At 33.6% G+C, this 26,391-nt stretch overlaps 2 protein-coding genes across 3 annotated transcripts; one reads left to right on the top strand and one right to left on the bottom strand.

The window, feature by feature from the left end:
- Positions 1–378: 378 nt before the first annotated feature.
- Positions 379–6,031, bottom strand: LOC117316436. Its single transcript, XM_033871017.1, has 4 exons — positions 5,912–6,031; positions 3,115–4,225; positions 1,686–1,807; positions 379–1,274 (listed from the first exon to the last, which is right to left on the bottom strand). Exons 1-4 carry the CDS (start codon positions 5,981–5,983, stop codon positions 1,227–1,229), a joined length of 1,353 nt encoding a protein of 450 aa, XP_033726908.1. The 5' UTR covers positions 5,984–6,031; the 3' UTR covers positions 379–1,226.
- A 61-nt stretch (positions 6,032–6,092) lies between these two features.
- On the top strand, positions 6,093–25,811 carry LOC117316437 (protein archease-like). 2 transcript variants are annotated; one of them, XM_033871018.1, is made up of 8 exons: positions 6,093–6,194; positions 14,702–14,726; positions 15,172–15,182; positions 15,741–15,854; positions 17,742–17,824; positions 20,613–20,665; positions 24,240–24,276; positions 25,597–25,811. In XM_033871018.1, exons 1-8 carry the CDS (start codon positions 6,143–6,145, stop codon positions 25,678–25,680), a joined length of 459 nt encoding a protein of 152 aa, XP_033726909.1. In that variant the 5' UTR covers positions 6,093–6,142; the 3' UTR covers positions 25,681–25,811. The 2 variants fall into 2 exon arrangements, with proteins under 2 accessions (XP_033726909.1, XP_033726910.1); XM_033871019.1 differs by having other exon boundaries at positions 6,118–6,194; positions 15,172–15,295.
- The last annotated feature ends 580 nt before the right edge of the window (positions 25,812–26,391 follow it).

Raw genomic sequence — 26,391 nt, 5'->3', positions numbered from 1 at the left:
CATAGTCTTGTTTTGTGATTTTTGTCAACAAAAATAGCTGCCTGTCAGCATTCTTCTTTCCAAATCAGTCTCAAAATTGAACATGCAAAACTAAGGACCAAGGGAAACCTAGAATAAAATTTTAGAGAGATCTTTCCATTATTTCTCAAAGAATAGTGATAACAACGATTGTTTATGGACAGACAGATGATGGATGAAGGGAGTAAGACGACCACATACCAAGGGTGATTTGAACAGCCCACCATCTTATGATGGTACATTAAAATGAAATGAATCATCATGATGTAGCGATTGGTCAGTTTTTCCTCCCAATACCAATCAAATAGCCAGACCTGAAAGTAACCAACCATTCAGTATCAAGATATCAGAGAAGACGAAGACTGTCATTATAATTTTATTCATTATAAACTTCTTATAGATAAAAACACAAACTTACATGTACAGTAAGCACATACGTTTTACTACGTAGCTTTCAACTAATCCAATACATACATTGTGTATTGATGTCAAGTGTGTATTAAGTTATGTGTATGACTTCATATAAGGTATTTGATATGAGTATTACTTATAATTCTAAAATATCTTTCAGTGATCAGAGGTAAAATTCACATAATATCATGTCAAGCCAAGTTGTCATTATTTATTGACTTCATAGAGCGATGTTAACGTGTATGATATCATATACAATCTATAAGATATTTTATTTAAAGTTTATTAGATATATCTTTTGTAACATATCTTATGAAATATATAAATATATCATGTGATTTAAAAGAAAAGTATATTTTAAATACAGCTAATAAAGCATACAAGATATATTATATAGTTTGGTTGATAACTGAATCAACATTGCTCTATGATTATGTAACTTAATTTAATGGTTTGCAATAAAATGTCATTTTGTATAGAGGATATCTTACAGATGAAATAGTGACATTTCATGTATTATGATGTCATACATTATTTACGACATCACAATTGTGTTATCACCCACGTGTCTGACCATATGATGGCAAAGCTTTAAGATTTTTTATGTGGTAGAACAGGATATTTAGTTTCATATACGTGATAAAATATCTTAAAGGCACACATGTCTCACTACTCAAATATTTTTCATTGGAAGCACTTTTAAAATATAAAATTCAACAATTAATTTAAATCTCACAACCCACATATAATCAGCACCATCTTCTCATTTATTTGATTTAAAAATTCTAAGTTTGCCATCAAATACTGGACATCGGTATCTTCATTTGGCCCTTAATCTTCAAATACTGAAAGGAGAAAGAAACATTACCATTAGCTTATAATTCTAACAAACAAATACATTTTATTAGCTACTCATTCTTGTAAAAGACTTTTTCTATCAGCAAAATAATTAAAATGAAAAACTTCGAAAAGATGGATATATGCAAGGTATCAATTTTGGAAATATTTGATTGCTATCAAGCAAGTGAGCATGTGTGATCATTTCTATATGGTGACATACAATCTCCTTTTGACAAGTCCATACCTTTAAACTGTCAGCTGCACTCTCAATTGGATTTAAATAGATTATTAGGATCATATAAGTTTTTGCTGAATTCATTTCTAAATTTAGGGTAAAAAACTGTGATTCTCAAACAGGGAGCTCAAGGGTTCTCAAACGTGTCATGTCTCCCATCAATCATACAATCATAACTTACATTTTTCCTACTACTGATAGCCTGTTGAACCCAGAGTAACTCCATAGCAACGTTTTTTCTCATTTCCATCAAGGAGTCTGGATCATCTGTAATAGTCTCCAGTTTGGTGGAGGGAGTATAACCTGAAATATAAGAAGACATGCGATATAATTCAAAAGCTCTCATCTCCAATATAATTTTCACTTTTTATCCTGCGTTGGTTGATACAAACAAAATACTTTAAATTTAACAGTAGGAGTGGTAGTGCTAAAGAGGGAATCAATTTTAATGAAAACAAATTGCACTAATTTGACCTTTGACCTCAAGATATGTCACAGAAAAAAAAAGGCATATTGCAACTGATATATACAATTATGAATTAGTTATGAACTTAATAACCTTGAAAGAATTCCAATAATTCCTCAATACAATGTACATGTATCCACCATATTTAAAATTTAATATTAAATCGATAATATCTCTTTTTAAAATATACTAAATAGAAATTCTCAAGAAGAAAACAAATATTTATGTGACATTTCTTAAACAACCTAATGATATTTTTTTCGTAGATTGATAAACATGCTATTATTTTGTTCATTTGTGGTTAATACAGACGTACACTATTGTGTAACATATTCAATTATAACAGGGAAAAATGTCCACACATGCTGTAGAGTTGGCCCAATATTTCATTGTTGTCCAAGTCTGAACTACTTTGTAGGTACTGTATTAAAATTCAGCTTGTAAACATCATGCAGTAACTTTTTCCATACATTTGCATGTAATAATAATATTCACAGGGTATTTATTTTCAGACTATATTCAATGATCACGAACATAGCGAAATTAAATCCCTCACAAATATTACCAACTGTAAGATATATGAAGACCTTTAGTTTCATTAATCACTACCATGAATAAATCATGTTCAGATAATTTTTTAACAAAATATACCTGGTGAATATCGTAAAATTTAAGTTGTAGATGTGCACTTGTGTATAATGCACAGGTACTTTTTTAAATCTCATTTTCCCAAAAAATTGTTGTTGGCAATTTTTTGGGTAGAACTTTTTAAACTTGAATTTCAAGGCAGCTGAATAACTCTGGGCAATAAAAAAATCTTTAATAAATTAAAGCTTATAACAATCTGTAATTGAAACCCACAGGCCAGGTTTGACATTGGATAGACAAGCTGTTTACACAGTGGTAAGTCAAGTTTAGTTAATTTTAACACTGAAAACCTGAGAACACCTTTTTGAACTTGGGCTACAATATCAACCTGGGGAACTTGATCTTCAAGTGACAGCTAGTTTCAAAGGTTTCAGTGTGATATAGATCATAGATGCATGCAGCAGCTATCATGAGTATTTTCTATTGTAGTAAACATACATACAAATACAACAAATCTTTCTACATGAATACATACCGGTACATGCAAAAATTTTACCTGTTGTGGAAGAGAAACTGTCCCACACTGAGGTGGCGTTGGTTAAGACTGATGATTCACGCATGTACCGTCTTGGTGTCATCGACTCCGGGCTTTGTTCTCTCTCATCAATATGTGGATGACCCACTGACTTACTGCCTGTTGACATATCAGCTCTGAGCTTTGACCTGTCTGATTGACCAGATTTCACATTTAGTCGACCTGAACTGACATTTGACCTATTCGATTTTATCTCTAATCTATCAGATCTTATACTTGATCGACTTGAACTGACATTTGACCTATCAGATTTAACCTCTGACCTATCATCTTTTTCCATTGATCGACAAGACCCAACATCTGACCTGTGAGACTTCTCATTAGATTTAATAGAACTGGTGTGTGACCTATCAGAATCAGCCCCTGACCTTTTCGATCTACTAACTTCAGTTTTTTCAGAGCTAATCATTGAACTCTTAATTTGAGATCTTCCAGAGCTTGAACGGCTTCCTGATGTTTTTGCAGAGTGTTCAAAACCCCCAGATGAATCTGGTGATTTTTGAGGGAGACTGCTTTTTTCATCATATGCACATGATGGATGCATATTCTTCATGCTAGAGTCATCAAATGTCTGCTGGACAATATCAGGAACCTCGTCAGTTCCAGAATGATCTGTAAAACTGTCTTCTCTGCTCGATGTATACATATTGTCTTGGACTTGCATCCTGTGATCTTGATCATCACCTGTGTCAGTTTTTTGTGAGATAAGACTAGAACCAAGAGATAATTTCAGATTAAAGTCTTCTATAAAACTTGTTTGAGTTTCTGCAGTACATTTTTCTTGAATTTTTTCCTTTTGAACATAAAGATCAAAGTTATCCTGTGTAACAGGTGACACTGCTTCTCCAGGTTCACAAACATCCTTTTCCACTTGTGTCTGATTATCTAAAACCAATGACCTATGTGATACTTTCTTTGTTGGACGATCTTTTTGTGTTTTTGGTAAACATAGACTGTGAAGGGGCCAACACACAAAAATTTTCTCATTTCCTTCAATTTCAGAAAATATCTGTTCATATTCATCTCGCACAAGTTGAAGATTTCTCCTTGTCAAATATCCTCGAATCAATGCCTGAAAAAAAAAATGAACAGTTAACATTCAAATCATTTTTCAATCAAATTGACACACACACTAATTAAGATTCTAAAATACAGCTGTTTTTTTCCATCACCGTCAAATACAGCAAAAATATGTGGTGGGTGTATTCTGACAATGTAGATGCCAGTTACAGGGTGAAGTTATCATTATATCTTTGTTTCATTTAAAAAAAAAGTATTTCATCTGATTCAGCTGATTTGTAATTTTTCGTAAAGGCTGTGAAAATAGGATCATATATAAAAATACCGAAATAAACATTAAAAGGGCAATCAACTTTGGCAAAAATTGTTAAAGCAATATTTTTTGTCGGGAGAAACACCAACTTATCATGATTATCAATTGCAAGCCTACCAAGTTTCAAAGAATTTGGTTGAAAAATGTAGATCTTCCAACAAAAAAATTAATACTGAAATAAACAAAGGGGAATAACTTTTGCAAAAATAGTTGAATTAAAATTTTCAGGGAGACACAACGATCATATCATGATAATAAATTTAAAGTATACCAAGTATGAAAGAGATCAGTCAAAAATGTATGAGATTGCATTATGTCAGATGGACGGATGGACATGATACCATAATAGTTTGCAATCAGATTTGATTGACATATATACATCAAAATTTAAGGATATGTATAATATTAAAACAAACTAGTTTTGATTTACTAAATCATCAACCACTTGAACCCCGATGGTTTAATTATTTGATATTGATATACAAGTCAATCAACATCTATCAAAATTTTTTTTTTTATCATATTCTCAATCTAGAACCTGCATCTCCAACCCTAGGCCGATAGTTTCTTTCCTGATGTTATGTGCTCTTCTCAGACTGTCATGATCAGTTCTATTAAAATGAAAATTCACAAAACACGAGCACCTCTCAGAACCATTTCAGAAGATTTCATCATCAGTAATCCAAGAAATCTTTATATCTTATTATGTAAATTATGAAATAATTTTAGAAATTATCATTTAAAATTTAAATATGATAAATTCAATGATCTGCATCACTTGATAAATTATCCAGCTTGTTCCTGTCGCGCATCTTGTGAAAATACGGAACAATTTTTCTTTTTCTGCAAACTATAAGCTATAGACATTTCATTACGACATCACTAAAAAGTTTGGTTACTCGACATTTCTGCTATGTAATACTAACAGATTTAATTAGTTATTAAGGACTGTTATCATTAATATTGGCTTTATTATTTTTTTGAAGAATTATTTATTCCATTTGATTTTTTACTAAAGACTAAGTGAGAGTGTGAGTGTGAGTGTGCATACACATTACCGTGTATATGTGATGTGTTATTCATATATATGTGTTTCGTTATTCATGTTTTTGTGCCCTTATTTTCAACAAAATGTTATAACAATTAGATAATTTAACTAGTAGTAGTACATAAACTATGAATCGCTGTAAGGGTAATCTGATAAAACTAATTATATGTCAACTTCTGTATATATGACCTGTCCATCTTATTAAGCTAAGACTGTTTTCTCATTCTTTCAGTTTTCTTATTACGTGTGCTGGTCTCGCTACAGTCTATAGAGTTCTACTGTAGATTTGGTTACGTTGAATGAATTCACTTGAATCTGGTTCTGACTGCAATTAGTAAGTCACTAAACGACATTTTCAACTGACACATTAATCATACCTGTAACTGCATCACGTAGTTTTCGTCCATTTCTTGTTCTCCTCTACAAAATTCAACACCCGCCATCGCCATATTGAAACATGTCTGGTATCCAAGACTTGATTGGTCATTTTTTCATTATAAAGAAAGTGAGCTCCGAACGTAATCGTTCAAAATGTTTGAATTGAATGATAAAGTTAGAGCGTCTTATTAACCTGGAATGTTTTGGAATCGCCTCGGAACACAGAAAGCATGGCAGGTGCTTGTCATTTTAACGAAGAAATACCAACAATCAAGTATGAATGTAAGTTGAATAATACGGAGTAACTTATCTATTTATTGAGAGTCATAATTCTAATATATCAGACTTACGAGAAACGCGAAAAATAGACAGAATAATCAGTTGTTAGGATAAAATAACACTATGTCAGTTGATGGTGAAATCAAAGTTCAACTTGAAAAAGAGCCCGTTAGGTAGCACACCACAGTAAGACAGCCTGGCCATGGGCAATTTTTTTGTTAAGCAAATAACTCCTGTATTATGATATGTATAAAAAATGAAAAAATAAATGTACACTATAATTGGTATATCCAGTATGAAGTAGTACATACAGGCTTCACATTTATTAAAACAAAAATCAATAAATTGGTTCCGGATTTTAAATATCCGGATTTTCCGAACGTGTGTTTACACAGGAAATTTAGTTTCGCCTACAGCGCAAAATGGAAGCCCACAGAAAAGGTAAGATAGCGGAAAAACTTAATTTACAACATATGTCCAAACAAGATTAATTCTGTCTTTGGGATAGAGATATTTAATTTTAAATAGGTTTCAGAAAAAAAATTGTGTAGAGAATTGTGCCGTTTTGGGTCAAATATCATAATATTTTGCAATTTTTGAGAATTTTTTAAGCTGTTACCATGGTATTCACAGCTCTAAAAATCACAGAAAATATCAGTTTACTTATCCTTCAGAGCTCTATTAAAATTGCAAATGTTGTACAGATTTCAAATATATATACTTTATTAGAGGTTATATGTAAGGTTAACTGGCAATGTTTACATATCTAAAGCATGTGCCATATTTTTCAGAATTTGGCATTTTTACTGTACACTGCTACCTTATAAGGGCTGAAAAATGTTATTTTTTGGAAATTGTGCTTAATTATGCTTGATTAAGCTTCATTTTAGTTCATTATTGCTCAAAAATGCATAAAAACAATTTAAAACTTGTTTATTATCAGGCTTGTCATATTAGAGGAATCAAGGGAGGTAACTCGCATATTTACCCATTTTAAGGGTGGGTTAATTAAGCATAATGTTAATGAGTCAGTGTAAATTGAAAAGATATTCTATGTTTTATAACAAACCCAAAATAACTTATTGGGTATCTAACAAACCATATAGACTGAATTCTGGTTTGTTTTACCTGATTTATTACCCCGTATCCATGGAAACTATTACAGTAAGTGTTATTTTTTGAAATATTTGGTGAAACCATTATTTTCAATTTATTTATACATTGGTAAGCATGTAATTTCAATTGATGGAGTGTACGGTTGATACAATATTGTCAATTATTGTCACTTCCTTCGGTAAAGCAGAAAAAATAGCATTTTCCGCATAAAATGGGATCAGCGGACACTTTCATATGATCATTGGTACATATCTGAATTACCGGGGTGGAAACAGATGACTGTGATGTCATAGGCATGACATTTTGAAATCTTGGATGTCATGTCATGATTTATCAGTTAGAATATTGCATGTGTTGCTAAGCTGAGGTTTGGAAAGGAATTTGGTTATTTATTATGACACCATTGAGTATTTATGACGTCATAGATACCATCTGATGACGTCATAGTTACTGATGACGTCATGGTAACTATGACGTCATATTACAAGGCTAAATTTGATAGTTGTATAGTATTTTTTGCTTGATTACATGCACAGAGACTCAAAGTGCCACATTCAACTCAAAACACAACTTTATTCAAGAGATATACAGAATTATGGGAGTTTTCATCTTTAAAATTACCTCCCCTTATTACTGGATTGAGAGAAAAAGTTGTCAAACTACACCTCTCAGGGAAATCAGCAATACTCGGTGACTATTAAAGATACACAGTAACCCGATATGTCATTTTGTTCGTCGGAACATATTCTAGACATTCATGGGGTTTTTAGTAAAATTAGAATTAACAAAAGTGATGTATAAGGTAGCACACCACAGTAAGACAGCCTGGCCATGGGCAATTTTTTTGTTAAGCAAATAACTCCTGTATTATGATATGTATAAAAAATGAAAAAATAAATGTACACTATAATTGGTATATCCAGTATGAAGTAGTACATACAGGCTTCACATTTATTAAAACAAAAATCAATAAATTGGTTCCGGATTTTAAATATCCGGATTTTCCGAACGTGTGTTTACACAGGAAATTTAGTTTCGCCTACAGCGCAAAATGGAAGCCCACAGAAAAGGTAAGATAGCGGAAAAACTTAATTTACAACATATGTCCAAACAAGATTAATTCTGTCTTTGGGATAGAGATATTTAATTTTAAATAGGTTTCAGAAAAAAAATTGTGTAGAGAATTGTGCCGTTTTGGGTCAAATATCATAATATTTTGCAATTTTTGAGAATTTTTTAAGCTGTTACCATGGTATTCACAGCTCTAAAAATCACAGAAAATATCAGTTTACTTATCCTTCAGAGCTCTATTAAAATTGCAAATGTTGTACAGATTTCAAATATATATACTTTATTAGAGGTTATATGTAAGGTTAACTGGCAATGTTTACATATCTAAAGCATGTGCCATATTTTTCAGAATTTGGCATTTTTACTGTACACTGCTACCTTAGTGTATGTAGTCACAGGTACTTGTGGAGGGCATAATATGTTTTATAAGGTCAAGGTATGATATATATATTAAAAAAAAAAAAAAAATAAGCATGCGATGGTTATACAATAATTTACTCGTCTATAACGTAACATTTTAATTAAAAACATCATAATCATGTCCACAAGGACCTGTGTATGTATAGTAGGCAGTAAGGCCTATTCTTCTCTTGTAGAGCGTCCCCTCTGTCAGTGTTGACAATTACGAGGCGGGGTGTATATACATGTAGTGGGGTGGGGAGTGCACAGTGGTCCTGAAAGAGTTATATTTTTTATTTTTAAACGAACATTAATGTTCGGTTATTGCCATCAAGAACTGGACTGAGAAATATGACCATATTTGGTAACCACATTCACCAATACGCCATCTACTGTCTGTTTCAATGAAATATGGCTGCCCCCATTGCCTTACGCTTCAAATAATTTACTTGCAAAAACATCTTCGTTTTATGTAGTAGTTTTACCGAAAATGTTTAAATGTATTCAGTAGGTGTTTTCAAGATGCATACGATTTGAGAAATGCATAACGCTAACGAAATGTGAAGACTAAGGGCGAATTTGTTCTCCTAAAACCAGTTTTAGTTTCGAACCGGTTCTGTAAACTTTCCATTTGTTGAGTAAACCAGTTTCAAACCACATTTAAACTGAAACCGGTTCATTCATTTGTTTCTGATAAACCTAAACTAGTTTATTAAACCATTCAAACCACCACCGGTTGTGGTTTGGAAGGTTTCGTTTCTGAAAACAAGATGGCGAATGTTGTCAACATGCAGAATGTGCTCTTGAAGTGCGCTACGTACTCCAAACTTGCCAGCTATGGCTTGTAGTGTCATTTGACTGGACAAATAAAATATAAATTATAAATATTAATAATTGTTTTCCCATTGGTATGACAGTGTTCCCTTGTGTTTTTCATTGCATTGAATTGTGGAAGTATGTCTTCAACATAATTTGGGATTCGGGGAATTTTTGTGCGTTTAGGAGGTATTAACGTTTCAAATACTGCTCTGAAGCTTTTTCTCCCAAAGACACCATATTGAAAACTAGAATTTCGCATTTGTTTCTCAAGAGCAAACCAGTTTTAGTTTACAAACCGTTTTGAAAACTAGGTTTAAACCATAAACCCAAACCTAAACCAGTTTATTTGCAACAAATTTGCCCTAAATGAACCTGAACTTTGCGAATAACTCCAGGTCAATATATTTATGTAAACAAATATTGCGCAGGCGCATTCGTCTCCGGATGTTTAGAAAGTTTTGCTCTTCCGTGTTCATTCCAAAACGGCTGACATTATAGCATAGGTCTGCAAATATGTCCGCGATTTACTTAAATGTGTAATATATATATTCTAGAATGTTACATCATTATCAACTAGATGAGTATTTCTATAATTTAGAGAAAGAAATATATCAATAAATTAACGGCATACGAGACGATACATTGTATCATACTAAGATAGGTTACTGTACATGTTTGCGAGAAAGGTAGATACTAGGTGGCATTTGTGGTCAGGGTGACTGGTCATAGCGTTAACATTGTCATCGATTTCCATATTCCATTTTCCTTTGACGAAAACGACCAATAAATCAAATGCAAATGATAATATCTTGTCATGTGCACGGAACTGGTTGTTGTTGGCGATACTTGGAACGTATTTACTGTTGTAAGGGAGGTAACTGCAAGATTACGGAAATCAAACGTTAAACCAATTTGATTGGTCGATTCTTCCATGACTTTGGCAATGGGTTTGCAATCGAAGTGACAGATAACTACGGCAATATTCAGATGATATCAACAATAACACTTTTAGATACGTGTGGTCGGCAGTTGTCATGTTTAAAATGAACAATTATATAGCTTGTTTTTATTTCGGCAAAGTCGAGAATATTTACTGAAACGGACCACAGGTGAAGCAGACTTGGAAATACCGAAACGAAGAAAAATGGGGCTTAATTATAATATAAATTGGCATTATTTTCAGAGAATTGACTCACATGTATGTTTTTCAATGCCTAATTGTATCATATGTAAAATATTAGAGGTTTACGAATTTTAAATTGATTTTTCATTTGCGAATCGCGGCCCGATTGTCGATAGAGTTGAATTACCGAAATGGCCGATAGTGGACCCAAATCGATATTTTTACGAGAGAATGGACCCAATATAGGATCTATTAATCTTTGGTGTGTGTATAGAGACCATATGCATTTTTTTTCCTTTAACTGGAAGTATTTTGAAAGAATTTGCAAAATACCGAATTCACGATCCAATTTTCGATTGTGACGAACTACTGAGACGGTGTTAAGTTCATGTTAAGTCAATCTGATTGAAATCAGCTGTTACATATGTACACATGGCTACGTTTACTATGCAATACGCCTACATAATTTTTTTTCAAAGACGGAAAACGGAAATCCGGATTATCTAAAAATCAATGCAAAAAGACTTGTGATATTCACTTAATTTGACATTCAGCCATTAATTGTTATTTGTAGTTTTATAACTTCTGAAAAAGTGTGATCGATTCTCTATATAATATTGCTGTGGAACTTGTGTTATTTTTCAAACAAATTCATTTTGATAATTTGTTAATTTAGAACGTTCATCAAGTCATGATCAAGACTTGAAATTCTCGCTACACCATACTTCAAACACAGTAATCAATAAATTGAAAATTGAAGTCAAGCAAATGAGTTAATATTTACCTAAATAATTTTTCAATATACAACACATGTTCAGATGACTATTTGTGCCATGCTCTTACAAGATTTCAGTTACAATTCTAAAAGTCAAGCAAATGAGTTAATATTTACCTAAATAATTTTTCAATATACAACACATGTTCAGATGACTATTTGTGCCATGCTGTTACAAGATTTCAGTTACAATTCTAAAATTGAATTAGTATGTAAATATATGTTATCCTGTCAATATCCACAAAGCGAGTGTAGTTTACTGTACTCAAAGTCATGCCAGTAGATAGCGGTACATATACTTACTGCTTACATCTAGTGCTTACTTGTGTGAACTATAAATCAATAACAAAATGGTTCATATATTTCTATATATGACTTCACAAATTATGTGGTGTCTGAAGATCTGAATGAAGTGAATAAACGATGTATTACATTATTTTTATGAAATATTCAAGTCATAGATCATTCTCTTAAAAATATTGATTTCAAGTCCATTTTGGTAATTTTACTATGACGGCAATCAGGCCTAGACTGGCGAATAAACCCCTAATATTTTACATATGATTAATTTTGACATTGGAGAACATAAAATTGTGTCCATTCTCTAAGCACTGGTAGAATGTACAGAATAGAGCTTCATAAATATATTCTCAAAATTACTAATTACCCCGGTAAATATAACATTTTACATAAACCTCCCATGACTGATGGTGAACTTAAACTTGCAAATCTCCTGTGTCATTCCAATTTTGATTATTATAACACAATTGAAACGTATGACCAGCCACTCGTCAGCTGAGAGGCCGAAAGGTTTTAATAGAGGATGAAAAAAACGCTTGTTAAAACTTATATTTGAAATATTGTTCTCTCCCAAAAATCTGAAACCCCTGAGTCGGAGACATGAGGATTGAGGATTTCATTATAGAGGGCCAGTTACATGTCAGCATTCAGTAAAAATGACACCACCCTCAGTTTATCTTAGTATGAACAGAGGGCCTGGGTATGTGTTTCATTTACATGTACATGGATGTCACTGAAAAGAAATCATAGGCATATCAGTGTTGATACAATGCATGTGATTTATTAGGGCGATAGTATGTTATAAGGTCCAATATTTAGGAACTGGCTCCTAACAAATATATTTTTGCTGGATGCATATTACTAAAATAGATATATGGTCAATGAAAGTAATAGCCCATAAGTTTCCTCTGGCCCTGACATCAGATATATAGTCAATGAAAGTAATAGCCTGAGTTTCCTGTGGCCCTGACACCATGTCAGAACAATAGGGTCGAACGATTTACCCAAAAACACCCCAAACACATCCAAAAACATCTCACAACATCAACACATTACATGGAAACACTGTTAGAAATTAATATGTATATGTTAACACAAAGAAATATACGTATCCAGTTGATATAATGTTTATTCAGTATAATATATAGTATGCTACAACAATTATGACATGGGTGAATTACCAATGAATTGGCACACATATATATAGTTACTCATAATTATTTTAGTATGTAGATATCGGTCAAGATCACAATACAGAGTTATCTCCCTCGCCGTCAAAACCCTACTCGCCGATAAGTCAACAAAAGAAGGTATCAATAACTGTATTCGATATGTTAATATATACATATAATTTTCTAATGACGTTTTTATGTAATCAGGGTTTGACACTAACTGAAATGGTAGAGGAGCCCGCAGGGCTCCTAAAAAAAATATTCAAGGGGCCCTATGTAATTTTGTGGAGCCCGAACAGCGAGCGCCGAAGGCGCAAGCCGTAAGTTTCTAGGGGGGTATGCCCCCCCCCCCCCCCGGAATTTTTTTTTTTCTAGATGCTCTGTGGTGCATTCTAGGCCATTTTTGGTGTATTTTGGAGCTTTTGTATTTGAGATATTTTTAAAGATATTTTTTGCAGTTAACATGGTTTGCATAGTAAATTATGTTTGGTGGTCCATCATACTTGATCATTGCTTGAGGAAATATGCTGAAAGGAAAAGAATTTAAAAAAACAACAACTAAAACAATGCTCATTTCAGTTTTTGTATTTGTTATTCCATATTCAACTAGTTTCTTAAGTTTTCAATGAAAAGTCTGTATGACTTTTGCTGGAGAGCAAGAAGGTCTCTCCTGGAGAGATCCTCATCCTCATCATCAGACTGGGAATCTGGCGTGAATGTTGCCCCTTCCTGAAGATCTTCCTCATCTACCTCTTCCTCCCCCTCATGCTCAGCTTGGTCCTCATGCAAATCAAGGGAAACTGGGATGACCTCATGCCCATCTGTCCGCTGAAAAACTGAACATTCCCTTGGGGTCTCCGATTTCTGAATAATTACTCAAATGCTTGAAACGTACTGATTTGCACGAGCCCTTATTACAAACGTACAAATGATACAGACTGTTATTCAAACGCTTGAAGCGTACTGACTTACACGGGCCCTTATTACAAACGTACAAATGATACAGACTGTTATTCAAACGCTTGAAGCGTACTGACTTATATATATATATAATTACACGGGCCCTTATTACAAACGTAAAAATGATTCAGACTTTAAACAGTTATCAGCAATGATAATACGCACCTGACTTCAACCGGAAATACTTCCTACAGGATTGTTTAGGTCATCGTTCTACCGACGACGGTCGTGGTCAAGAAATAAACTCAGCATGAACATTTCGCACACGATTTCAGGTTTTTTTGGTGGATTTTGTGATCCGCGGGATAACAAATGGTTCTGAGATTAAGAGGACCGTCGGTCCTCCAAAAAATAGGATCGAGAAGACCGACATTGTTTTTTAGGGGCCTCGGTCCTCCGGTCTACCGTTAGTGTCGATCCCTGGTAATGTGTTGATGTTGTGAGATGTTTTTGGGTAGTTTTTGGGTGTTTTTGGGTAAATCGTTCTGCCGGAACAATATAATGTCTCCAGATTAATAACAATGTCATTAGTTTATATTTTGTGCAAAATAATAGAAATTGAGAGAAATATGGAACTGGAAGGAATGTTACTGAATTTTAGTCATTTTAGAAGATGCACTTAGCTTGGTAAGATGTTTTTGCCAAGTGTTGCTATCAAGCATACTTATATGATTAGTAGATCTTACAAAATAATTCCCACAGAATTTCATGTTCATATGGCAATTCATTTGATTTTTCATATGATTTTAATCTCAATTTATAACTTGCTTTTCAGACCTTGACCATACTGCAGATGTACAGTAAGTCAATGTACTTTGAGATGAATTTCGAAGTCTAATTGCTTTTGAAAGTGAACTTTAACTGAAAATAATCATTCTTTTGTTTTAAATATCAGTTTCTTAAATTATCACCAAATGAATATAATTATAATCCATCAGGAATTTTGACAAAGACTCATTCATTGTGCAACATCTGTATGGGATAGTATTGATGGAAACGATTTTTGAAGGTGGTCTGACGCTCAATCAGATGACAATTTTTCTATTAAAAATAACATTATGCATTATCTTGAAGCTAATTAAAATGTAACACAACTATTTATGAAATCCTTATCTTACCTAAACAAAAATAATCTTAATTTATGTGTAAAATTGATAGTTTTCTGATATTGTGTGATGTAAGTGGTGACCACCTTTATGACAACAATTATCGGTTATAATGTATAATATGTACTTTGTATTTCAGGTTACATGCCTGTATCCTTTTATAGATTATCACTGCATCATCACTGAGTATCAAACACTTGTCAGACTCTGAGGAATGGACAGTAATATGTCTGCTAATTTGCATGATATAAAACATAACTCTGGTAAAAACACTATAGTAAAATGTGTTTTGCATCAAGTTGAAACTGGGGTATTTTCATATTTTAATTATAAAACTTTGCATTTTGAAAAAAAAAGAAGAAAAAACAGCAAATATCAAAAAATCAAAAAAATCATTATCTTAGAAGTCATCTAATGAATAGGGAAGATATCATACCTCTGAGGTTTTGAAGGGAATCTATTGTGCTACATACTAGGGCTTTTAAGGGGGAAATACAAAATGTATTGTATATATGGGGCTTTGAAGGGAAGATATTCTTTAGAATATGCAGATCAAATGATTTTGTTACAATGTGTAATTTTTATCTGTAGTTCAGAAAATGTTGAATTCTGTTTTATTGGGAAGTACATATACATGTATTTAAAATTTTGAAATATTGACATACATATGTACCAGGTACTTGAAAATTAACTTAACTATTGTCTAAGGGGGTGATAACTTGAAGGAAGCTTTTGAGCAAGTTGCCACGGCGATGTTTGGGTACATGACAACAGATTACAATACGGTGGAAATGACAGAAGTACAGGAAACAGAAGCAGAAGGTAAATAATGTAGTTAACGAAATCTGGGAATTTGGTTTTATTTTACGATAATTGCGAAATAATTAAATTGTATCAGCTTTTGTTGGCCCTTTTGGAAGCTATATGTATTCAATCTCTGAGTGGTGCAATCCCCAACCCGTGTAGGGTAGTGTTTCATGGGAAGCTGAGAAAATGGGCCTATCTGTGTAGTCGTGGTTGTGTCCTTGGGTAAAACACTTTACCCTGGACGGGATGTGACAGGCCTCCCATATGTTCCTCAATGAGGTAGTCATTGGCTAGTACAAGGATTCCCCGCCTTTAAATGACTGGAGCAATAAACAAAGCAAACAAACAAACTGAACGAAGTATGATTTATATAGATGTTACCGTGGTAAATACTAGCCACATTCATGCCTTGTTCCAACCTTTTACTTGATTAGTTGAGTGCAACACTAGTTAGTCAGTGGTAATCATTGTATGAAAGTATATCTGAAAATTCCTTAGACAATTGGTCTACAGAAAATTGGAGTCCCATAGCCCAAGTCAAATACATATTGTTGAAATAGCATAACTGTGTCACGCAAACGCTTGCATCATCCAGTTCATACTCACTCAAATGTTTGAAGCCAATAATGTACTGTTCTCAGTGAAAACACCTCAACTGTAAGTTCTGATTTCATATGATCGTTTGTCAGAAAATATTGGAATGTTGTTTACATGAATTGTAATGTATGTCAGGACTCGAAACTTTACATAGCCAATCGGGCCAACACTTAGACATTTTACATAGACCGACCAGGTTTTCTTTAGTCTCGGGCCATCGGACCACCTTTACTTTCGAACACTGGGTAATTAGAGGATTGATCCCTAGTGTAGGCATTGAAGTAAATTAAATTCTGCTTGAATTATTGTGAAACTATTTAAAACTTTTAAATGTGGTTTATGTGAAAGGTAACTTAACTATTCTATTGTCTAAGTGGATGACAACTTGAAAGAAGCTGTTGAGAAGGTTGTCATGGCGATGTTTGGGTACATGACAACAGATTATAATACTTTATCATGCACTCTGTTACATTGTAAAACAAGACTACAGTATATTTTGTGTATAAAATGAATTATAGAATTGTTGTTTTAATTTAAAGAGAGGACATGGTGTATCGGCTGCCTTATAATTTCTCCCTTAACAAAACCAGAGAGAGAAAATGTCCATTCTATAAAAATCAGTACCAAGGGTAACATCAGGAATCATTTGGTAAATTTCTTCCTGGGGAAGGCTTTTTGACAGTGAAAGAAATGACAACTGCAATATACTGGCTACATAAAGAAGACTTATTCATATATATGACAATATATATATGTATATATAAAATCTTTCCAGTACAGAATAATAGTCTATAGCTAATATCCACTGAAGTTATCTCCCCTCCCACTGCTGAATCCTGTTTCTGAAAGCAAATAAGTTTTAGTCAACAATTTATTTGAACAACATCTTTATAACATGTAAATGGTATTTCAACAGTAAGGAAGTTTTATCAAATGGCACAAGGGTGAATTGTTAATGAAAGTCAATACTCCACTTACACAAGTGAACTAATAACTCTCTAATTATCACAGTGTAGCAGGACTGGACTGGGTCGATCATCGGTGACCAGGTAGCTCAATTGGTAGAGCATCTGGCAAGTGTTCGGAGGTCCCGGGTTCGAACCCCGGTCTAGCCGCTACATTTTCTCCTCTCCTGTTACAACAGAAACACTGTCATTCCTTCGAAAAAGATTTTTTTTGGTATTAAATGTTGACAGTTTCATCTACATTTTTTGTATGTAATGGATAAAAGTATAATAACTCCTCCTGCCTTTTCTCATCTCTGTTTATCTATTTTTTTGCCTTATTACTATATTTTTTATTTAGGTGAGGACATGCAACAGCTCATGTTTCACTTCCTGGACGAGTGGTTGTTTGTGTTTTGTGCAGAACCATTCTTCATACCAAGGGTATGTAAATCATGATACAGTCGGGGATTATTTTCGCGTTATGTAAATCATGATACAGTCGGGGATTATTTTCGCGTTATGTAAATCATGAGACTGACGAGGATTATTTTCGCGTTATGGTTCCCCATGGCAATCTTAAAGCCTCTCTATGTTTAAGTTTACAAATATAAAACTTTAAAAAATTATCAAGTTAAACTTCATCATCCCCTATGGGTTTATCTTTAGATTTCCATCAAAAGTACTCGGTTATATCAACAATTCATAAATAAAGTATGTAATAATCTAAAAATAGAATCTGTACCAAACTTGCACATGTTAAGTTATATCCCTGGAAGATAAACAGAAAAGCCTGAGTTTTATTAGCAGAAAAGCAGTGTATATAAATCTATATAGATTAATTATCAGATATATAGTGTATTTAATTTAAATCTATATAGATTAATTATCAGACATACACTTTTTAGATCTATATAGATTAATTATCACACATACAGTGTATTTAGAAATGTTACATTAGAGATTAACTATACCAACATACTCTCTTACAAATGTTTATATTATACAAACATACAGCATATTGAAAACTGTAGAGATTGTTTGGCAAACATTCATAAGCAAACAGTGTAAATACAGTATATAGAGACTGAATATACAGTGTATTAAAAACTATAGAGATTAATTAGCAAACACAAAGTTATTTAAATATGTTATAGATATGCATGTTTTGGACAGTTACCCCGGCAACTCACTATCACTACACTCTTCTTTCCTATTTAGCCCACCTGGCTTGAAGGGCCAAGTGCACTTACATGATGCAGCATCCGTCGTCTATCTTTTGTCCTTTTCTTCAATCAAACAACTTCTTCTCAATAGTAATGGGGTTCAGAGAGAACTGGTATTTAGCATTCCGGAGTGAAGTGCACCAAGTTTGTTCAAGTATTCTTAAAATACTTCTCAATAGCTAAGGGAACAGAGACTTGATATGAGGCCTGTAGCATCCTGGGGTGAAGGGCTACCAAGTTTGTTCAAATGAATGGCCTTGACTTACATTCAAGGTCTGAATTTGTGAAATATTCTAAAAAAAGCTTCTTCTCAATATATAGCTAAGGGGCCAAGAGGCTTTTATAAGCTAGGCCTGTATATATCATGCTTGAGTGAAGGGCTACCAGGTTTGTTCAAATTAATGACTTTGAACTACGTATAATTAAGGACACAGAGTTTAAGTATGTTGTGTGTATAATATCTTTAATTTAATGACTTTAAACAATTTCTCAATAAGCAAGAGGTGCAGAGACCTGATATTGGGTCTGTAGCATGCTGAGGTAAAGAGCTAAACAAGTTTGTTAAAATGAATGACCTTTTGTTGTCTGTTGTTAAACTTGTTTAAAACCATAAAATTCTTCTGAAATCTCAAAAAGGCTTAGAGTGATGTGATGACATTTGGCCAGTGATGTGCTGGGATGAATGTCTACCTATCTGAGGTGTTGATATTGAAATGAATGACCTTAATGTATTTTCAAGGTAACAGAAGTCATAATCAATGGTGTTTAAAATTTAACAACTTTAATAACCAGAAATTAGACCAAGGTGTTTCCCATAGAATATGGTTGCTGCCACCTGCGTTTATACAGTATACCGGTATATGTACTACCATATACAGTATGTATTTTAGTCATACAGTATACCGGTATGTGTTCTACCATATATGTATTGTAGTTATGTCATCCTTGTATGCTATCTTACATGGAGTATATCATGAGATGTGGTACCTGTGGACACCACATCATGAGATGTGGTACTTGTGGGCACCACATAATGAGATGTGGTACCTGTTGGCACCACATAATGAGATGTGGTACTTGTGGGCACCACATAATGAGATGTGGTACCTGTAGACACCACATGTGGTGTGGTACTTGTGGGCACCACATAATGAGATGTGGTACCTGTGGGCACCACGTTTTGAGATGTTGTACTTGTGGGCACCACATAATGAGATGTGGTACCTGTTGACACCACATAATGAGATGTGGTACTTGTGGGCACCACATAATGAGATTTGGTACCTGTTGGCACCACATCATGAGGTGTGGTACTTGTGGGCACCACATAATGAGATGTGGTACCTTTCAGTAACCTATCCAGCTGTCCATTTTTTGGCTTCTGGTCAGATTACACTCGGGCTTATATTTACCTTCTGAAGAAATGATTACTCTGGTTTTATCCCGACTGCTCAAAGAAAAATTCCTTGCGTAGGATTGCCTTTCAGACATGCATGTCAAATGCCAATGTCACTCTTGCTATAAATAGAAAATCATTTTGATCACAGTGTCTTGAGTTCTGTAATGTGTAATTATTTCAATATAACACTTACAGCCTTAGATCAGGTGAGAGGTACACACATTGCAAGACCCTTTGTGACCATTGTCGGATATCACCTTGGCCTAGTTGTTCAAAAGGTGATTAGCCTCATCACTTGATTAGTGAAAATCTAATTTCTCCTTTACTTCAAATCCTATGTGCTTATATTCTTCAAAATAAGCAGGTATAAAGAGACTTACAAGTGTTATAGTTTCATGAAATTTGTTTCATGAAGTTTGTTTTACCAAAATTATTATATCAGGATTTTAATATTGTTGTTGAGCTGTGATTAGCCTAATCACCTTTTGAACAACTGGGCCCTGGTGATTAGCATAATGTAGCAAAGTGCAGTTGACAGTGAGTGTCTGACGATGTTTGTGATTTGTCAGTATTCTAATTTGTTTTTTTTTTTTTTTTTGTTCTGCAGAAAATTGTGATAACCGAATTTGACAAAGAAAACTTCAAAATCAAATCTAAAGGGTAAGTGTTGAATGATTTCAACTGTCTATAAGAATAGTTTGTGGTTTGTTGTTTATTTCTTAGAGCAAAATGTCATTAAGATGAATATGTGATTTGAAAGGAAACAGAGTGTCAAATGAAATGTTATATTATAAGAAATGTAATATTAACAGAAAGTTTTGTGCAAGAAAGGAGCATTGATTTCTATAAAGTTAAATTTTCCGGGGACTAATTTTTAGGTTTGTAAGTTATCCATCTGCCGTGGTCATAACTCTTACCTCCTTTTCAAAATGCATTGTACCTGATCCCCAGGGGTCCATCTAGAAGTCTGTCAGCATGTCATTTTTAGCTCACATGGCAAAAAGTCATAGAAATGACTTTGATCTATTTTCAAGGTCACCAGGGTCAAATAAATGAATGTTAAAAATTTCAAGAACTTTTTTGACAAGTTTCAGAAGACCCATATGTTGTCAGCAGACTAATTGTACCTAAGACATAGTGGTATTATATATATATTGTGTTCTCATATAAATGAACTTGACTCATTTTCAAGGTCACGGGGGCCAAACAGATAAAATTGTCTTTGTGAATCGTCTGCTCTGGTTCTAAAAGACCCAGGGCACTCATCTTCAGTCTATAAATACCAGCTATGTAATTCCTTCATACCAGTGACCTTGACCTTTTTAAGGTCACATGGGTCAAATATGTTTAAACTTCAAGAATTTTCTTGAAGGTTCTAGAAGGCACAAAGAGCTGATTTTTTTCAATAAGTTCTTATGACAGAGTGGTATTAAGTTTTTTCATATAAATGGCCTTGACCTACATATGTAGGTTCAAGGCCACATGAGGCCAAATATTTAAAATTAATTTGCAAATTTTATTTTCAAGTTCTAAAAGTCTATTGAGTATTGATCCTAGGCCACTAGGTTCCTGCTAAGTGGGACTGATATGAAATTCCCTCATATCAATGACCTTGACCTGTTTTTAAAGTCACAGGGGTTAGATATGTTAAAAAACCTCAATGATCATCTTTTCAAGTTCCAGAAGATCTATATGCATACTATTTTGTCAATGGGAAACATGGATTTAGTGTTATAAAGATTCAGCACACAAATAAATAACCTTGGTCTATTTTCCAAGTCACCATTGTGAAATATGAAATGTGTGACCACGTATACTACACAAGATCAACAACATGCTTCACATTGCTACATATACTGGGTTTAATGTTTGACTTAACAATAACAGTAATGGAGGTATAATTGTTGGTATTTCACTATCATTAACTGACTTGGACAATGCGTTTATGTAAATCCCTACATTTGATATTGACCAATGCATCAGTGAATTATTTCACCCTTGTTATAAATATTATATACCTTTCCTTAAACATCACCAACAAATTATGGTCAACATGAAAATTGGAAAAACAAGTGATTCAGGCCTACTGGAGCTCGTTTGTTGTGAAAATAGCATATAGAAATGTTCAAGAAAACCTCATACTATTGCCAAGATATAATGGATGCTACAACATATTTTATTTATCAAATGAAATGGTTTCTAACTTTGTCAAAAAAAAAAAAAATCATACCAAGACCATGTGAATTTAGGTGATACAGATAATTACTGTAACTATCCAGAAAAGGCGGCCATAAACATAATACCAGTATAATGATGTTAAAGAATGTGATATTAGATGAACTCCACTGATAACAGAAAAGTATTCACTTATTGGAAGGTCAATCATGTGGTCAGTATACTTATTGAAAGGTCAATCATGCGGTCAGTATATATTTATGACGGCCAGGGTCAAGAGAGCCCTCCCAGCACTGTACCAGCACAGGAATAGATCTAGAGTTACTAGTGTCCAGTCCTCCGCAGTGTCCTTATCAGTATATTTCTTTAGCTGACCTACCATTCATAAAACGTACATGCAGTTATAGAACCAGATGTTTAAACTGTTGTGGTAACTGTCCTAATGGCATTTATTATAACCCCCCCCCCCCCCCCGGATACTAGAAACTGGAATCACCTTGTCCGTCCGTCTGTCACAAAATTTGTCCGGCTATGCATTCGCTCATTTCTTTACGGATTCACTAATTTGGTATATAGTTAAAAGACCATATGAACTTGTGCCCCATGCAGTGATTTTGCGATTTAGCCCTTTTTAACAGAGTTATGCCCCTTTTTCATACAAAATGTGTCATAATTTTGTCCGGCTATGTATTCACTTAGTTTTTGATGGATTTTCTTGAAACTTTATACAGAGTTGAAGGATGGCATGAAGTTGTGTCTCCAGTAACGGCTTCTTCCGAAAAAATCCTTTTTACAGAGTTATGCCCCTTTATGTAAAAAATGGTTACTAGCTTGTCCGGCTATGCATTTGCTTTGTTTTCAATGTATTTTCTTGAAACGTTTTACACATTTGAAGGACTGCATGCACTTGTGCCTCCAGTAAATGCTTTTTCCGAAAAAATGCTTTTTACATAGTTAAATGCCCCTTTAGTTGAAAAATGGTTATAATTTTGTCCAGTCATGCATTTCCTCAGTTTTCACAAAATTAGTGAATAGTTAAAAGACCATATGGTGGTGTGATTTTCCCCAAGTAGTCCTTTTAAACAAATTATGCCACTTTAGCCCTTTTTAACAGAGTTATGCTCCTTTTTCATACAAAATGTGTCAAATTTTGTCTGGCTATGTATTTACTTAGTTTTTGATGGATTTTCTTGAAACTTTATACAGAGTTGAAGGATGGCATGAAGTTGTGTCTCCAGTAACGGCTTCTTCCGAAAAACCCCTTATTACAGAGTTATGCCCCTTTATGTAAAAAATGGTTACTAGCTTGTCCGGCTATGCATTTGCTTTGTTTTCAATGGATTTTACTAAAATTTGGTATGTAGTTAGAGGACCCTATGAGGCTTAACTTTATGCAAATATTTTGCCGAATTACCAGTTCTAATAGAGTTATGCTTCTTTTTCTTTAAAAACGAGCAAAATTTTGTTCGGCTATGCATTCACTTAGTTCTTACCTAAACATAGAACATGTTTGATTTGGTTATAGTACCATAAATAGGCAGCTATACAAAGTATCCAAACCATGCAATCATGGAAAAGCGGGGGGTATACTTGTCACCCCCTAAGTGACAGCTCTAGTTCTTCCTGTATTAGTGATAGCCAGCTTCAGTATAAATGTCAACTGTTCACTCTCTATAGACTGTGACTTTAAGTTCATTATGATTAACTTCAAGGGTCACTTCAATGCTCCATCTGCACCCCTGGGATATGCCATGGCAAAATCAAACTAGTCTTTTTATGTTAGCAGTGACCGGCCATTAGATTTTGTCATGACATTTTCCAAGGACGCAGAGAGCAAAAGTGAAGGTATCCCCCTGGAGTATCGAGGATGACTAAGTTAAAGCAATATTTCGTATTTATGTAACATTTTTATGTAAATGAGTAATCCGTATTGAATATTAATTGATGGAGGCAAATTAAACACATACTTATATTCTGGATCTATGATATGTTGATGCATTTTGATAAAAGGGATGAATTTTGAATTGAGCAGAGCTCACAATTATTTGTTTTATTTTAGGTATGGTGAAGAATTTGTCATTGGTAAACACCCTCAGGTGCGTAGTTCTGTATATATCAAATCAATAAGATTAAAAATCACGAACAACCACACACGTTTATGTTAATGATACTACATCCCTGACAAAATGTAATTATGATTACATCATAGATTGTGTTATTGTATATTTTATACAACATCGAAAGTTGTATACTTAACACTTTTATGATTCTCCAAAAGTTATATACTTTTCACTTTCACCATCCTCCAAAAGCTGTATTCTTTACACTTTTACAATCCTCCAAAATGTACATTTAATGCTTTCACGATCCTCCAAAAGTAATATTCATGTAATTAATATGTTCACCATCCTCCAAAGTTATATACCTTACATTTTCACCATCCTCAAAAATTTATATACTTGACACATTCAACAACCTCCAAACTACATTTAACACTCTCACGTGCACGATCCCCCAAAAGTTATATAATCAATACTTTCACCATCCTCAAAAAGTAATGTACATTGTACCTTACACTTTCAACCATCCTCTAAAAGTTATGTACGTAACAGTTTTATAATCCTCCAAACGTTTGAGCTTCTCATTTTTCTATCAAGTTTAAAATTTACAAATGATAATGCCTATTTATTTGTTGTGTAACTTTCGGCCTTTTTTGGAACCAATAATCATTTGGTCTTATTTTCTTTTGTTTATTACATGTATCTGTATGTGTGTGTGTGACAAGCAGTATATTTGATGTTGGTGATATAGCATCTTTAATAAAATGTTGTGGTTAAAATGTAACTAAGCTGCATTGGAAATTAACTGAATGGTATTAAGATTAATGAATTACATGCTGTACTGTTCATTAATGAACTTGAGATTTGATACCGAGAAAAACCAGTCCTTAAAAATTATCAGGTTCCTGACCTTCCTCAGTCCTCCACTGAAAAATAGTCTTTATATTTCTAATGGACTGAGTAAGGCAGGAGGTAAAATACTTCGTCTGACCCTTTTTTAGGTAATATACATTTCGGTTTCTTTCAAAATAAATTGGAAAAGAACACATGCTATATATTATAACACTGTTTATAGACAATGGAAAACATGAGTAAATATAGGATATTAATATTGTATAAAACACTGCGTTACAGTACACATGAGTGTCGTGGATTACACTGTTAATAGACAATGGAAAAGATTAGTAAATATAGGATATTAATATTGTATAAAACACTGCGTTACAGTACACATGAGTGTCGTGGATTGAGTGTAAACATGTACATTGTAGTCATAAAATGTGAACTTCAATATCTGTTGAGATTAAAACCATCAAATCTTTGATAAACTTATAATGTCATATTTCTTACTTCCAGGGCACAGAAGTGAAGGCCATCACATATTCAAACATGCAAATTCACGAAGATTTAAATGAAGTGTTTGTCATTATTGATATTTGAATTATATAAAATTTACGTTTTTAACACGTGTGAAAAGTGAACGTTTCATTTATGTACCATACGAATGAATGTGAAACCATCATTTTTGTTATTTATTTGTCCCTTTCCTATTAAAATAATTTTACAACATATTTATGTTTTGTTGTAATTAGTATTTGACCGAGTATGCTGGTACAATGTACGTACCTCCCTGGTGTAGCTCGTGGCTCAGTAATTACAGTCGGCTATCCCGTAGCCTCCAGGTCACTTTGATTGCTGTCAGATTTGAATCTGCACTTCTGACGATGCTCATTTATTAAATCATTAGTTTTCGTTTTATTTTCGTTTATTTCTGAACACACTTAATCCTAGAATTAATATTTCAAGGCATTTATTATAAAAGTGAATATGTTGTTGATATATTTCTTTCCATGAGAATTCCAAATACATTAGTTTGTTACCTGCTGAACCTTTGTGTGAAACAAACGGGTTTTTTTTACGAGATATTATTATTCATGCAGTTGTTGATCATTTGTGGTTAAGTTATGTATTGTAAAATCTGTGAGGTACGCTGCATGTGTCCGTTGACCATTCATTTAAATCGACATCGGAAGTCCGGTTTGGTCATCAACCTTCGCTCTAACCTACATGTATTACTTGCATTGTCCTGGTTCAGAACATACTGCTTTTGTGGTCGTTTTCATTAAATATCCGAAATATTGCCTAATTCTA

The sequence above is a fragment of the Pecten maximus genome, chromosome 18, assembly GCF_902652985.1.
Source record: "Pecten maximus chromosome 18, xPecMax1.1, whole genome shotgun sequence".
In the NCBI taxonomy this organism is placed as follows: Eukaryota; Metazoa; Mollusca; class Bivalvia; order Pectinida; family Pectinidae; genus Pecten; species Pecten maximus.
The sequence above is the reverse complement of the archived record's forward strand: the minus strand, read 5'-3'. Positions and strand labels throughout refer to the sequence as shown.